Below are 15,690 nucleotides of genomic sequence, written 5' to 3' on the forward strand. Positions count from 1 at the left end.
CTTCAGTGGTGGCTGCAAAGCAAGTGCTTTTTGTACAACCCAGAGATGCAAATCCACCCCGCAAAAAGGTAAACACAACAATGGGTCCTCTTCAGTTAATGGTTTTTGGTTAAGGTGAGCTGTAGTGGTCTGGATGGTGATGGCAATAGCCCTGCCCAGTTCAACCTACAAACTCAAACTGGAGTTCAAATTACATGACAGAGCCTGGTTGTTATTTAAAGTTGACCGACCTGCTGAAGTGGGTGGTAAGGGGGTGGCTCAGGTCTGCTCAGTGGGTAGGCTTACATGAACATTGCCACAATGATAGAGGTGTGGAAGCCAGGAGATCTCCTGCTTATAATTTCCAGGGTGCTCCTATCCTCTCTTCACTTGAAAGATCAGCTCAGGTTTTTTTTTCTTCTTTTTACATAGTTATGCTCAGGGAAGCCGATGGCCTAGTGGTATTATCACTGAACTATTAATCCAGAGCCTCAGGGATGTTCTGGGGACCTGGGTTTGAACCCCACCATGGCATCTGGTGGAATTTGAAATCAATTTTTTTTTAAGAATTAAGAGTCTAATGATGGCTGACAATCCATTGTCGATTGTCAGGAAAAAAAACCATCTGGTTCACTAATGTCCATTAGGGAAGGAAACTGCCATCCTAACCTGCTCTGTCCTACATGTGAACCTATACCCCCAGTGATGTGATTGACTCTCAGGGCAATTAGGGTTGGACAATGAATGCTTATATTTAAAAAAAATGCTTCTACACTAATAGCACTCCAAATACATTTGCCCAAGAAAATTCTTCTCCTAGCAAGTAAAACAAAAGCCAATATACAGCTGCATGATACTTACAATTGTAATTAACAGTGGTTGGGAAATCACATGAGGCATATCATCATTTTCTCACACTCAGCAAGTGAGATGTGTGTACAAAAGATCATCCCTTATGTACCAATAAAATATGTCACTTAGTAAGGAATAAAACAAAAGCTCAAACAAAATAAATTGTAACCTTACTCAGCCTATCAATCAAAGGCAATGATATCTCTCTCCTCCTCATGAAAAATTAACAGCCTTGAAGCAAGAAACATTCGACTTTGCTGGCAGATAGTGCTGTCTTGTTTATGATGCTTTGCTGCAGGGGCCCACTGCAACGTAATGCTGAGGAACAGAAGCTGATCATTGAGGGGACAAAGGGGTGCTCTGGATCGAAGGCTCACAGATGCTGGTTCTAACCTCTCTCTATCCTGCTTCCTCCTTCACCAACGGTTCTGTGCTCTCTTGTGATTGCTGATTTCTGACAGCTCCAAAGCAAACCACTAAATGGTAGTCCTGCAGCCATCAGAGATTGTTGGAGGAAAGGGCAATAATTTTTTTCAGGTGACAAAGACTGTGCCACACAGACCTGTGACCAAAGTCGAAGAAAACTAAATGAAGAGGAGGCAGGGTGTACAGTATGTACTAGAAATACAAATGAGGGCGAGGAACATAGAACATGGAACATTACAGCACAGTACAGGCCCTTCGGCCCTCGATGTTGTGCCGACCTGTCATACCGATCTCAAGCCCATCTAACCTACACTATTCCATGTTCGTCCATATACTTATCCAATGACGACTTAAATGTACCTAAAGTTGGCGAATCTACTCCCGTTGCAGGCAAAGCGTTCCATTCCCTTACTACTCTCTGAGTAAAGAAACTACCTCTGACATCTGTCCTATATCTTTCACCCCTCAATTTAAAGCTATGCCCCCTCGTGCTCGCCGTCACCATCCTAGGAAAAAGGCTCTCCCTATCCACCCTATCTAACCCTCTGATTATTTTATATGTTTCAATTAAGTCACCTCTCAACCTTCTTCTCTCTAATGAAAACAGCCTCAAGTCCCTCAGCCTTTCCTCGTAAGACCTTCCCTCCATACCAGGCAACATCCTAGTAAATCTCCTCTGCACCTTTCCAAAGCTTCCACATCCTTCTTATAATGCGGTGACCAGAACTGCACACAATACTCCAAGTGTGGCCGCACCAGAGTTTTGTACAGCTTCACCATAACCTCTTGGTTCCAGAACTCGATCCCTCTATTAATAAAAGCTAAAACACTGTATGCCTTCTTAACAGCCCTGTCAACCTGGGTGGCAACTTTCAAGGATCTGTGTACATGGACACCGAGATCTCTCTGCTCATCTACACTACGAAGAATCTTACCTTTAGCCCTGTACTTTGCCTTCTGATTACTCCTACCAAAGTGCATAACCTTACACTTGTCTGCATTAAACACCATTTGCCACCTCTCAGCCCAGCTCTGCAGCTTATCTATGTCTCTCTGCAACCTACAGCATCCTTCGTCACTATCCACAACTCCACTGACCTTTATGTCATCTGCAAATTTACTAACCCATCCTTCTATGCCCTCATCCAGGTCATTTATAAAAATGACAAACAGCAGTGGACCCAACACCGACCCTTGCGGTACACCACTAGTAACTGGTCTCCAAGATGAACATTTCCCATCAACTACCACCCTCTGTCTTCTTTCAGCAAGACAATTTCCGATCCAAACTGCTATATCTCCCACAATTCCATTCCTCCGCATTTTGTACAATAGCCTATTGTGGGGAACCTTATCGAACGCCTTGCTGAAACCTATATACACCACATCAACCGGTTTACTCTCATCTACCTGTGTGGTCACCTTCTCAAAGAACTCAATAAGGTTTGTGAGGCACGACCTTCCCTTCACAAAACCGTGCTGACTATCGCTAATCAATTTATTCTTTTCTAGATGATTATAAATCCTATCCCTTATAACCTTTTCCAACACTTTACCAACAACTGAGGTAAGGCTCACTGGTCTATAATTACCAGGGTTGTCTCTACTCCCCTTCTTGAACGGGGAGCCATATTTGCTATCCTCCAGTCATCTGGCACTATTCCTGTAGACAATGGCGAGTTAAAGATCAATGCCAAAGGCTCGGCAATCTCCTCCCTGGCTTCCCAGAGGATCCGAGGATAAATCCCATCCGGCCCAGGGGACTTATCTATTTCCATGCTCTGTAGGATTTCTAATACCTCTTCCTTGTGAACCTCAATCCCAGCTCGTCTAGTAGCCTGTATCTCAGTATTGATGAAAAACGTGACAATTACAGGATAAAAAGAAAGCACAGGGTTAAAGAGACTGCAATGTTGAGCATGGAAAAAAAATGCATTAAAGATCAGAGGTTTCTGAAATAGTTTGTTGTCACTGTAAAAACCAGACTTCCCTGAGATGTAAAGCTGAGACCACAGTCAGATCAGGCATTTTTTTAAATCAAATGACGCAGCGGGCTTGAAGTGGGTACAACTACAACATTTAAAAGACATTTGGATAGATACACATATAGGAAAGGTTTGGATGGATGTGGGCCAGAAGCAAGTGTCTAAAGGAACATCTCATTCCCCCAACATCACTACAATGATGCATCACTTTTCTATTTGTTTTAGGGAATTATATTTATATTAAGGATCAGTATTTAGCAGGTCTGAGTTGTGGAAGATAGTAAAGTTTGACTCAGCTATTGGATATGGGATTGAGCAATTGTAATGAATGATGGGAGGAGGTGACCTGCCCTTTGTTAATAATGCAGTTGATGACAGCTCTGGAGAAAGGCAGATGAAATATCTTCAGCGACTGTAAAAGTGGCTTTGCTCATGGTTTATTCCATTTTATGAAAAGGAGGGAACACCACTATTAGTGAGAGAAACAGAGGTTGAGCTTTCTACAATTTCTGTTGATTAAAAAATGTTTTGACCTTTCAAAGAAAATTGAATACTTTTCTTGATGAGAATAATCTGTCTCTTGAAGGCAGGTTTCCCCTAAATGGAGTTCTGGAATCCATAGTGCTAGTATTGTTTTTGGTGGAGCAATTTGTCTCTGATCCAAACTGGATACCAGAGAAGGAAATATCAATACACATTCTGATACTAATTTGCATACAATTTACTTCGGCTCTCACTCTTCAAAAGAAATCATCTGAAATGCCATGCTAGAAATTCAAATGTTAATGTAGACATTGTATTCGCACCCATTTTTCTGAGGAGATGATATTTTGGTGTAAAGCCCCGAAAAATTCCCTTGAGGAAAGGCACTTCGCTATTGTCAGCCTCATCTTAATGTGGCAGCAGACTGATGTCTGAAGGTTGCAAGGGGATAGCACTGGTCTTTTAATTCTCCTCCGGTTTAAGGAGGAGCAGCTTGAGGTGGGAAGAGGGGATAGGTGAGAGGAAGAACAGGTTAGGGAGGCAGGGATGAGCTGGGCTGGCTTTGGGTAGCAGTGGGGGGAGGGGATGAGCTAGGCTGGTTTTGGGATGCAGTGGGGGAGGGGGAGATTTTGAAGCTTGTGATGTCCACATGGATGTCTGTTCAGTTACTGGACCCTCCTGATGCTGCAAGTGCAGATAAATATAGTCTTGTTCAAGGAAAATGTGCCTTTGATTTATTCGTTTGAACACAGTCAAACTCCAACATTTGCTCGTTTCCTTGATATGCTACTGCACAGAGCCGAACTGCATTTGTGACTACATGTACATAAAGATATTTTTTATGAATATAGTATATTTTGAAATAAAAAAAATCAATTGTGGATGACCATTTAAGGTCTTTCTGTCAAAGTCCAATGGGGGTTCTGTTCAGTTATCAGATAGAACAGTGCCTTATATGAAAATATAACCCTATGTAAGTAATATATATATATTATTCACGTGCAAAACCTGCACAGAACTGCTTCAGCAACTACGTAAGTAAAGATTTTTTATGAATAAAATATATTTTTGCAGTGAAAAAAATCAATAGTGTCAGTTCTTCAGTCTTCCTGAGGATCAATGTAATTGGAGTTTTTGAGGGCAGTGAGTTTTGGGAGCCAAGTTAAGACTGGGGGGCTAGAAGTTGTTTGAAATCAGCCAACGATTTCTAATACTTGGCCAATCATTTCCCATTGATTTCAGCTTGAAGTGAATGTTTAATTGTGGTGTAGAACTTTGATAGGTCCAAAGTGAAAACTTTTGCGGGTTTGACTAGAAATACTTACAATGAAGCACTGAGGAGAATACACTGTGCTTAAAGCAGCAGAGCAGAATTTTGAAACTTCCAGTTGAATAGCTTTGCGTAGCTAAGCAGTAAAATAGCGCTGCTCTGTCTGATTATTCATACCTGCAGAATTGCCTCGAGTGGTTCATGTTTGACCCTGCTTTGATGTTGCCTTTGTCAGGATCGTAGATAGTCGTAGCTCTGGCATAGGCACCTCCAAGTATAAAGACAAAACCATTGAGAGTCACTGCTGGGGCGTACTTGTTATCTGTCGATGGAACAAAATAAATCACTTAGAATAAATTTACTTCACATGGAATTTTGTCATGTCACTTCTTTTTCATTCAGACACAGTTATTTCTGAGATATTATTTTGATATAATGATCCCAGTATCTTATTATGCAACATTTTTTCTTTCTGGGATACGGTTCTGTTTCAACCTCGGAAATTTTCAAGTATTCTAACAAATATATTTGCAATCTACCAAAGAGTATGTTGCAGAATATCAGTGTTGACAAAAATAAATAGCACATATTGTAAGCTAGCGAACAGTGAAATTACAATGGGGTGAAATTGATCTTTTGGGGTTTATGAAAATGGATGCTTTCGATCTATATTGGCCTGTATTATAACTATAGAACAAAGTGGAGAGCTGGATGAACACGGCAGGCCAAGCAGCATCTTAAGAGCAGGAAAGCTGACATTTCTGGCCTAGACCGTCCTTCAGAAAAAAAAACAGCAGAATTTCAGTGGTGGTGGTAAAAGCTATTCAAAACAGGGCAACATTGGACTAAGTGTGGCAGATAGGCGTTACAGTTAATTCAGTGGAATCAGGGGGAAAATCTTTGTAAAATGGGGAGCATGTGGCCGAGTGGTATTATTGCTGGACTGTTAATCAAGAAACCCGGGTACCATTCTGGGGCCTCAGGTTCAAATCCTGCCATGGCAGATGGTGGAATCTGAGTTCAAACGAAAATGAAAATCTGGAATCGAGAGTCAAATGATGACCATGAATCCATTGCTGATTGTTGGAAAACCCATCTGGTTCATTAATGTCCTTTAGGGAAGGAAACTGCTATCCTTACCTGGTCAGGCCTACATGTGCCTCCAGCGCCATATCAATGTGGTTAACTCTTAACTGCCTTATGACATTTAGGGATGGGCCCTCATGCTGTGAATGAATAAAACAATGTGCATCAGTTAGAGATAACAAGGTGTAGAGCTGGATGAAGACAGCAGGCCAAGCAGCATCAGAGGAGCAGGAAAGCTGACATTTTGGGCTTAGATCCTTCTTCAGCCTTCCTGCTCCTCTGATGCTGCTTGGCCTGCTGTGTTCGTCCAGCTCTACACCTTGTTGTATTGGATTCTCCAACATCTGCAGTTCCTATTATCTCTGTTTTATTACTAGTTTTGTTTTGAGTAACTGGAACATTTTGATGGGGGGAGGAGAATCGGGGTGGGCTGAGGGAAAGGGTTGATGGGGTAAAACAATGCAGCAATTCATTTTTAAGCAAAATCCCAAGTGGGATTCTTTGCAAGTTGCAGGACCCAAATTAAAAGATTTGCACATTAAAAGGAGCCAGCTAGGTCTGAAGCAGAGCTTTGGCTGCCAAGTGGAAGGTAGGCCCTTTAAAAATGGTGGCAGCTGTAAGAGAAGCACAAACAGAGCAGTCAGTACAGCATAACAAAGTATGAAGCTGGATGAACACAGCAGGCCAAGCAGCATCTCAGGAGTCAGTACAGCATCACCATTTGTTCAGCTTTACTCCCTAATATGTGTCTCACAGGACAAAGTAAAGGTGGCTCTCTGGTACATGACAAGCCCCCAGGAAATTAATCCATACGGTACCTTTAGAGGAATGAGGAAAACAACAGAGTGGAGCAGACTTGCTGCTGGCCGGCCAGTCAGTCAGTCATCACTCCAGTGTAGATGGGAGTCACACAAGAGGATCCTGCAGAATTCCTATCACAGCACATGCCAAAGTAGTTACCCAGAAAATTGGAAATTCCACTGGGCACTTCACTATACCTGGAAGACCAACAGGTTTAGGACAGACCAAAGCGTGTCTTTCACTGAGTTGATGGTCCTCCATCACCGGAATCGTGATGTTAACTCTGTTTTCTCCTTCACAGATCCTGCTAGATCTGCTGAGCTTTTCCAGCAATTTTGTTTATTTCCAAGTTTCTATCCTTTGCTCATGGGTTAACTGTGAGCCACATTTTGCGGGCTGAGGACTCTTCTATGTCCAATCGATGTTTCTCTTGGTGAGTGTCCCAGGAGTAGACCATATAGTATGGAGTCCTGTGTCACGGAGCTGCTCCCGATGAGCCTCGGCAAAAGCCACTGCATCTCTCTTCAGACTTCCCTTGTGAAGGCACATTCCAGAAGGAGATGTGTTACACTCTCAATCCCACCACCAAACCGGCTGCTTCAAGGGCAGTGTGCAGTGGTGCAGACAGGCTGGAATAGTCTTGTTCGAGTAAGAGATGTTTTTGGTTTGTTCGGATACAGTCGACCTCCAATGTTTGTTTGTTTTCTTGATATGCTACTGCATAGAACTGAACTGCATTTGTGACAATGTGCATAAAGATTTTTTTTACGAACAAAAACTATTTTTGAAATTAAAAAAAATTCTGCTACACTTGGAACTCTCAGACGTCAGATAGTTATATGAAGCTAAGCAAAATAGTTATTCACGAAACCTCAGACCATCAAATGCACAGTGTAACTCCTAAAAACAATCAAAATGACTCAATACTTACCTCATAGAACCCAACTCCACCTTGCAAACTACTTACGTCCCAGTTCCTGACCAAACTCGTACACTCATAAAATGAGTGAGACTTATCATTAGCTGCTACCCATTAATTTAATTCTCTGATATGTTCAGTACATATGTTCCGCCCTGTTCATTTATCTTAATTTTGGTTAATAATTTTGATTGTACATGTGTAATTTTAATTCAAATTAATCATATGTTATAAATTATACATGAAACTAAGGGATCTAATTTTGGACCCTTACAAAGAAGAAACAGCTCACTTTTGGACATTTGAGTGAACAATATTGTACAGTCATTTCACCCTGCAACAACAAAACATTTTATCCTTAATAACTTAGAGACTGCACTGCATTATAATGTTTATTTTATAAACTATGCTGACTTTAAAGTGCTATAAATGTAAATTTCATATCTGGGTTGATTCCATCTATCCACATTTTCCAGACGGTGTTCCTGAAGGGAAACATTTTCAGTCAGAGACAGCATGGTGAAAAGGGACATAGAAGGGTCCTCAGCCCGCAAAATGTGGCTCACAGTTAACCCATGAGCAAAGGATAGAAACTTGGAAATAAACAAAATTGCTGGAAAAGCTCAGCAGATCTGGCAGGATCTGTGAAGGAGAAAACAGAGTTAACATTACGGTTCTGGTGACCTTCTGAGGAAGGATTTACGGCATCCGCAGTTCTTTCGGTTTTTATGCCAGAAACTTGGAGAAGGGCTGACAACATGAACTAAAAAAAAACCTCAATCTTAAGCAGTACACTCAATTATTATGTACACCTCAAAAAGTAATATGCTCACTTAAAAATATCCAAACAAACTTCATCTTTTGTCTTTTCCTGCAATTAAATCACACCACTAGCAGTTCCCATATCTTTATCCTGTCAGTACAGTTTCAGGGAACAGTATTTGTACTTGGAGGTTTATTTATTTATTGGACTTCTCACTTTAAAATACAAGCAACAATAAATCATTCATTCATTATTGGAGCTAATAATACAGCTCTAATCACTCTGCTTCCTAATGATGAAAATTGTTGGAAAGTCATAGATTCACATGCTTCTACTGTTGCAGACTCTGAACTCAGACATATACTATTAAGATAGGTGCTGAGTGGAGAGTAGCAACTTGGAAGTGAACATGACTGCGACCTAAATAACTCATTCTTTAATCTTCACTCTGCCTCTTTGCCTTCCTCCTTCTTATAGGGTAGCAACACCAGGTCTTGATCAGAGGGGAATCAAAAACATCTTTAAAGCTGCCTTCAAATTTACACAATCAACAAACTAACCTTGATTAACATTCAGAAAATGTAAATATGTTACTTCTGTAATAATCAAGGATTATTTAAATAATAATGAAGTTTTTTTGTATAATTCTATCCCTGTATTCTGCTGACACAGCCAGGTAACCGACATCCATGAGGCTGAACTGCTCATAGTGATGGAATAGGATGATAAGGGATAATAATCTCATTGGGGTTCATGCGAAACATTCTTGTAACACCTTGGCTTGCTTCCTTTCCACTTCTTATAAAACCTAGTCGCTGCCCTTATTCTTACATTTCAGAAATCATTGAAATAAATTATGTTCCATTCTCTGCTTTCATCAATCTCCTGTGGCCATTCCGCTGCAAAACAGATATGCCGTTTTTGATACTGTTGAGGGGAATGACCTCTTGAGGGAAAGCTGCAGCGGCCAAATGTGTTGCACCACTGTTGGTTCAGTTGCATTGGGATGAGGTTAAAAAGTGTACTAGTGCAATCATTACAGGGGGCTCAGTTGTAAGGAGAATAGACAGGCATTTCTGTGGCGCAAACAATACCCTAGGATGGTATGTTGCCTCCCTGGTGCTAGGATCAAGGATATCTCAGAGCAGATCCAGCACATTACGCAGGGGGAGGGTGAATAGCCGGTGGTCGTGGTACATGTTGGTAAAACAACAAAAGCAAAAAAAAAAGGGATGCGGTCCTAAAAACAGAATACAGGCAGCTAGGAAGAAAGATAAGAAATCCTACCTTAAAGGTAGTGATCTCAGGATTACTACCTGGAACACGTGCTGGTCAGAGGAGAAATGTCAGGATATACCAGACGAATACGTGGCAGCAAAGATGGTGTCAGGGGAGGGTTTCATATTCCTGGGGCATCGGGACCAGTTCAGGGGGAGGTGGAGCCTGTACAAATTGGACGGGGTACACCAGGGCAGGATTGGGAGTGATGTCATGGGGGACTGTTTGCTAGAGTGGTTGGAAAGGGTTTAAATTAATATGCTGGGGGATAGGAACCTATGTAATGAGTTAGAGGAGGGGGGAGCAAGGACAAAAACAGAAGGTAGAAAAGGGAATAAGTAAAGCGATAGGCAGAGAAACCAAGAAAAAGATTCAATCAGGGCTATTGAGAAAAATAAGAGTGAGACAAACAATGTTAAAAAGACATGCTTAAAGGCCCTTATGCGTGGAGTATTTGCAAGAAAGTGGAGGAACTAATCGCGTAGACAGATATAAACGGGTACAATATAATTGGGAGTATGGAGACATGATACTGTTGGACTACTATCGCCGGGTGACCAGGGGTGGGAACTGAATGTCCCAGGGTATTCTGTATTTAGGAAGGACAGCCAAAAAGGAAAAGGTGGTGGAGCGGCATTGCTGGTTAAAGAGGAAATTAACACAATAGTGAGAAAGGATATTATCTCTGACAATGTGGAGTCTGCGTGGGTAGAGTTAAGAAATACCAAGGGGCAAAAAATGTCATGAGGTGTCCTAAATACACACTCAAACTGCAGTGGTGATGTTGAGAATGGCATTAAACAGGAAATTAGAGATGCATGTGGTAAGGGAATCTCAGTGATCATTGGTGATTTCAGTCTGCACACAGATTGGACAAATCAAACTAGCCATAATGCTCGAGAGGATGAATTCTTGGAGTGCATATGAGGTGGTTTTCTTGACCAATATGTGGAGGAACCTACAAGAGAACAGGCCATCTTAGACTAGATACTGTGTAATGAGAAGGGAATTGATGCTACTATAGCAGTGCAAGACCCTTTGGGGATGAACAACAGAACAGAATTGATGTTTTTATCAAGACGGAAAGTGAGGTAGTTAATTAAGAGACTAGGGTGTTGAATCATAATAAAGGAAATTATGAACATATGAGGCATGAGGTGGCAATGGTAAACATTCAAGGAGCGCATGGGGGAACTGCAATAACTGTTTATTCCTGTCTGGCACAAAAGTAAAATGGGTAAGTGGTCCAATCCATGGCTTACAAAGGAAATTAGAGATAGTATCCGATCCAAGGAAGAAGCATACAGATTGGCCAAGAAAAAGAATAAATCTGAGGATTGGGAGCAGTTTAGAATTCAGCAAAGAAGGACCAAGGGATTGATTAAGAAGAGGGAAATAGAGTACAAAAGTAAGCTTGCAGGGAGCATAAATACTGACACTAAACGTTTCTATAGGTACATGAAGAGAAAGAGATTGGTAAAGGCAAATGTAAATCCCCTACAGATGGAAATGGGGGAACGTACAATAGGGAACAAAGCAATTGCTGGAGGAACCGAATACAAACATTGGTTCTGTCTTCACAAACGATGAGGCAAATCAGATACCAGAATTGTTGCAGGATGCAAGATTTAGTGAGAGGGAAGAACTGAGGGAGATCAATTTTATTAGAGAAATGGTGCTGGGAAAATTGTTGCGATTGAAGGCTGATAAATCCCTATAGCCTGATAATCTTCATCCCAGAGTACTTAAGGGAGTAGTTCCAGAAATAATGGACGCATTGGTGGTCATCTTCTAGGATTCTACAGACTCTGGAGAAATTGACTACGTTAGGATTGTTTTTGCTGGAGTTCAGACGAACGAGGTGGGGATCTCACACAGACCTGTACAATTCTAACAGCACCTGACAGGGTAGCAGCAGGGAGGGTGTTCCCAATGGTGGATGTGTCAAGAGACAGGACTCTCGGTGTGAGGGTTCAAGGTCGACCGTTTAGGATGGAGATGAGGGGGCATTTCTTCACCCTAGGAGTGGTGAGCGTGTGGAATTCATTACCACAGGAAGTAGTTGATGTCAAAACATTGAAGATATTCAAGAGGTGGCTAGATATAGCACTTGGGGACAAATGGGATCAAAGGTTACGGGGAGAAAGCAGGATTAGGCTATTGAGTTAGACAATCAGCCATGATCATGATGAATGGTGAGCAGGCTCGAAGGGCCAAATGGCCTCTCCCTGCTCCTACCTTCTATGTTTCTATGATTCTAGACAATGTCTCTCCTGATATGATATAGAAATATTTTACATCATGGGAAAAGTCAAGGTGTCTGATCAAGAACCAGTACCTCCTCTTATTCACAATGCTTTAAATCAAAAGATTGGCATGTTTATTCTTCCCTGTTTATCTTTTCTTTGTGCTATATTAAATAAAAGTAAGGTGAAGCACCAACTGGCAACTCACCATGGAACTTTGTCTCTGGGCAGAGTAGGAATGAATGAGTGAAGTATACAAGCCAGTAGCACATTGACAAACCACCTCCTCACCCGTTTCCTGGTCTGCTTTAATAGAAAGGTAAATGGCCTTGAAATTCCGTGTCGGTTGTAATGATCTGTTGTAGTTCCGGCAGAAATGCAACACACTGAAATTCCAAAACATTGAGCCCCAGAATGTTGTAATGTTAAGTTTTTAAATGATGGCGAGAATCCGTACAGAATTTCAGAGCCATGTCATTCAGGTGACGAAGTTGCTCAAAACCTGCAAGTCTATTGAAGGAAATATAAATTCTCATTTTTTTTTGCTGGAACGTTTCCACCCCTTAATTCATGCGATATTTGGGAAGCTTTGCAATGGCCCTTTAGCAGTGATTTCTACCTTACCTATCATAGGTGATTCAATGAAAGTCCATGTGTTTGTTTGAAGGACATAGGATTGTAAAACTCCAGCCGCCCGTCCTGCCTCATTCACGCCACCAAACACGTAGATTTTGCCACCACATACAGTTGCAGCTGCAGAGTGCACAGCTTTGGGAAGTGGAGACACTGTTTCCCACTGGTTGGTAATTGTGTCATACCTGGAAGAATAGAATTTTCAAGCATCATTAGACACTACTGCAGTGATTTGACAGCTACTTTTCTCTAAATGCTGAGTGTATGCTGCTCTTACACAATAAATAACATCAATTTTGCCACTCAAAGAAAAGCAATTCAATTGAACAACTGTGCTTGTAACAGCCAATTACAACCTAAAGGTCTGAATGATGCTAATATATGGCACTTATTAATACATTACACAGCAGGATTTTACAACAGGTTTGTGTTGCTTCACCTTATTTTGTGTCCTTGCTGGCTACTTGTCACCACTTTTAGCCATTTTGAGTGTCTGGCACATGGAATAACCCCTAGACTTACCTGGTCTATTCTGTATGTACCATAACAGAGTCAATAATTAGAAAATCGCCATTACTATATGTCTCTCACATCTTACACTAATATTAGCACTGAGTCCCAAGTTTTGAACTCAACACTTTCTGTAAGACCATAAGATATAGGAGCAGAATCGGGCCATTCTCATCGAATCTCCTCCACCATTTGATCATGGCTGGTATGTCTGTCACTCCCATTCTCCTGATAACTTTTGATTCCCTTACTAATCAAGAACTTGCCCATCTCTGTCCTAAATACTCAGTGCCTTATTCTCCGCAGCTTTCTGTGGCAGTGTGTTCCACAGATTAACCATCCTCTGGCTGAAGGAACTCCTCCTCATCTCAGTTTCAAAAGGTCATTCCCGCATCTGAGACTTTAGCCTTGGGTCCTACTTTCTTTTACCAGAACATAGAACATAGAATTGTACAGCCCAGAACAGGCCCTTCGGCCCACGATGTCGTGCTGAAATTTTACCCTAAACCTAAGGTACATCTAACCTCCACACCTACCTTATACTATCATCCATATGCCTATCTAATAGCCGCTTAAATGCCCCTAATGAGGCCGACTCCACTACCCTCTCTGACAATGCATTCCACGCCCCGACCACTCTGAGTGAAGAATGTACCTCTGTCGTATCCCCTATATCTACCTCCATTCACTTCAAAGCTATGCCCCCTTTTCCACCCTAGGAAAAAGTCTCTGGCTGTCCATTCTATCTATACCTCTGGTCATTTCGTACACTCTATCAAGTCACCTCTTATCCTTCATCATTCTAAAGAGAAAAGCCCTAGCTCACTCAACCTTTCCTCGTAAGATCTTCCCTCCATTCCAGGCAACATCCTGGTAAATCTCCTCTGGACCTTTTCCAATGCTTCCACATCTTTCCTGTAATGAGGTGACCAGAACTGGACACAATACTCCAGATGTGGCTGAACCAGGCTTTTGTATAGCTGGAGCATAACTTCATGGCTCTTGAACTCAATCCCTCTATTAGTGGAAGCTAACACACTATATGCCTTCTTAACAACACTATCCACCTGGGTGGCAGCTTTCAGGGAACTATGGACATGAACCCCAAGATCCCTCTCCTCCTCCACACTGCCAACAATCTTTCTGTTAGCCCTGTATCCTGCTTTCAAATTTGTCCTTCCAAAATGAATCACCTCACACTTTTCAGGGTTAAACTCCATCTGCCACTTCTCAGCCCAGCTCTGCATCCTATCTATGTCCCTTTGTGACCTAGAACAGCCCTCCACACTGTTTACAACTCGACCCACCTTCATATCATCTGTGAACTTACTAATCTACCCTTCCACTCCTACATCCAAATTGTTTACAAAAATCACAGATAGAAGAGGACCCAGGACAGATACTTATGGTACATCACTCATAACTGAGCACCATGTTGAATATTTTCCATCCACTACCACCCTTTGTCTTCTCAGGGTCAGCCAATTCTGAATCCAGTCTGCCACATCTCCCCCTATCCCATGCCTCCTTACTTTCTGCATGATCCTACCAAGGGGAACCTTACCAAACGCCTTACTTAAATCCATATATACCACATCCACTGCTCTACCTTCATCTGCCTGTTTGGTCACCTCTTCAAATAATTCAATAATATTTGTGAGGCATGATCTAGCCCTCACAAATCCATGCTGACTATCACAAATCAAATTGTGCCTATCCAAGTGATCATAAATCCTATTTCTCAGGGCCCTTTCCAATAATTTGCCCATCATTGAAGTAAGACTAACTGCCTGTAATTTCCGGGGCTGTACCTATTCCCTTTTTTGAACAAGGGAATGATGTTCGCCTCTCTCCAATATTCCGGCTCTATACCCGTGGACAGTGAGGATGAAATGATCATCGCTAAAGGCCCTGCGATCTCTTCCCTCACTCCCCATAGAACCCTTCGATAAATCCCATCAGCCTGGGGGGACTTATCTATCTTCAACTTCCTCAAAATTCCTAGTACATCTTCCTTACTGACATCAACCTCCTCTAGTCAACCAGCCTGTTTCACATTGTCCTCCTCTACAGCTAGGTCCCTCTCAGTTGCGTATACTGAAGAAAAGTATTCATTAAGGACTCTCCAAACTCTTCAGGTTCCGTGCACAAATTCCCTTTACAATCCTTGACTGGCCCTACCCTTTCTCTGTTCATTCTCTTATTCCTCAAATGTAAAACGCCTTAGAGTTTTCCTTGATTCTATCTGCCAAAGTTTTCTCATGCCCCCCTTCTAGCTCTCCTAAGCCCTTTCTTCAGCTCCTTCCTGGTTAACCTGTATCCCTCTAGAGCCTTTTCCGTTCCTTGTTTCCTAAATGTATTATAAGAGTCTCTCTTCGTCTTAACCGGTCAAAGTTTCCAATCAATATTTGGAAAGTTGAAGTCACCCTTGACTACAACTCTGTGACTTCTGCACCTTT

The 15,690-nt window shown here is 41.9% G+C and overlaps 1 protein-coding gene across 6 annotated transcripts in view; it reads right to left on the bottom strand.

The window, feature by feature from the left end:
• Positions 1-15,690, bottom strand: part of LOC125452825 (kelch-like protein 29) — a 371,153-nt gene that overhangs the window by 25,068 nt on the left and 330,395 nt on the right. For all 6 annotated transcript variants that reach the window (XM_059645636.1, XM_048531718.2, XM_048531717.2 and 3 more), the window contains 2 exons: positions 12,713-12,906; positions 5,173-5,317 (listed from right to left, as the gene is read on the bottom strand). In XM_059645636.1, coding sequence (XP_059501619.1) covers positions 5,173-5,317; positions 12,713-12,906 — 339 coding nt within the window. The remainder of the gene's footprint in view (positions 1-5,172; positions 5,318-12,712; positions 12,907-15,690) is intronic.

Source organism: Stegostoma tigrinum, chromosome 4 (genome assembly GCF_030684315.1).
Source record: "Stegostoma tigrinum isolate sSteTig4 chromosome 4, sSteTig4.hap1, whole genome shotgun sequence".
Lineage (NCBI taxonomy): Eukaryota > Metazoa > Chordata > Chondrichthyes > Orectolobiformes > Stegostomatidae > Stegostoma > Stegostoma tigrinum.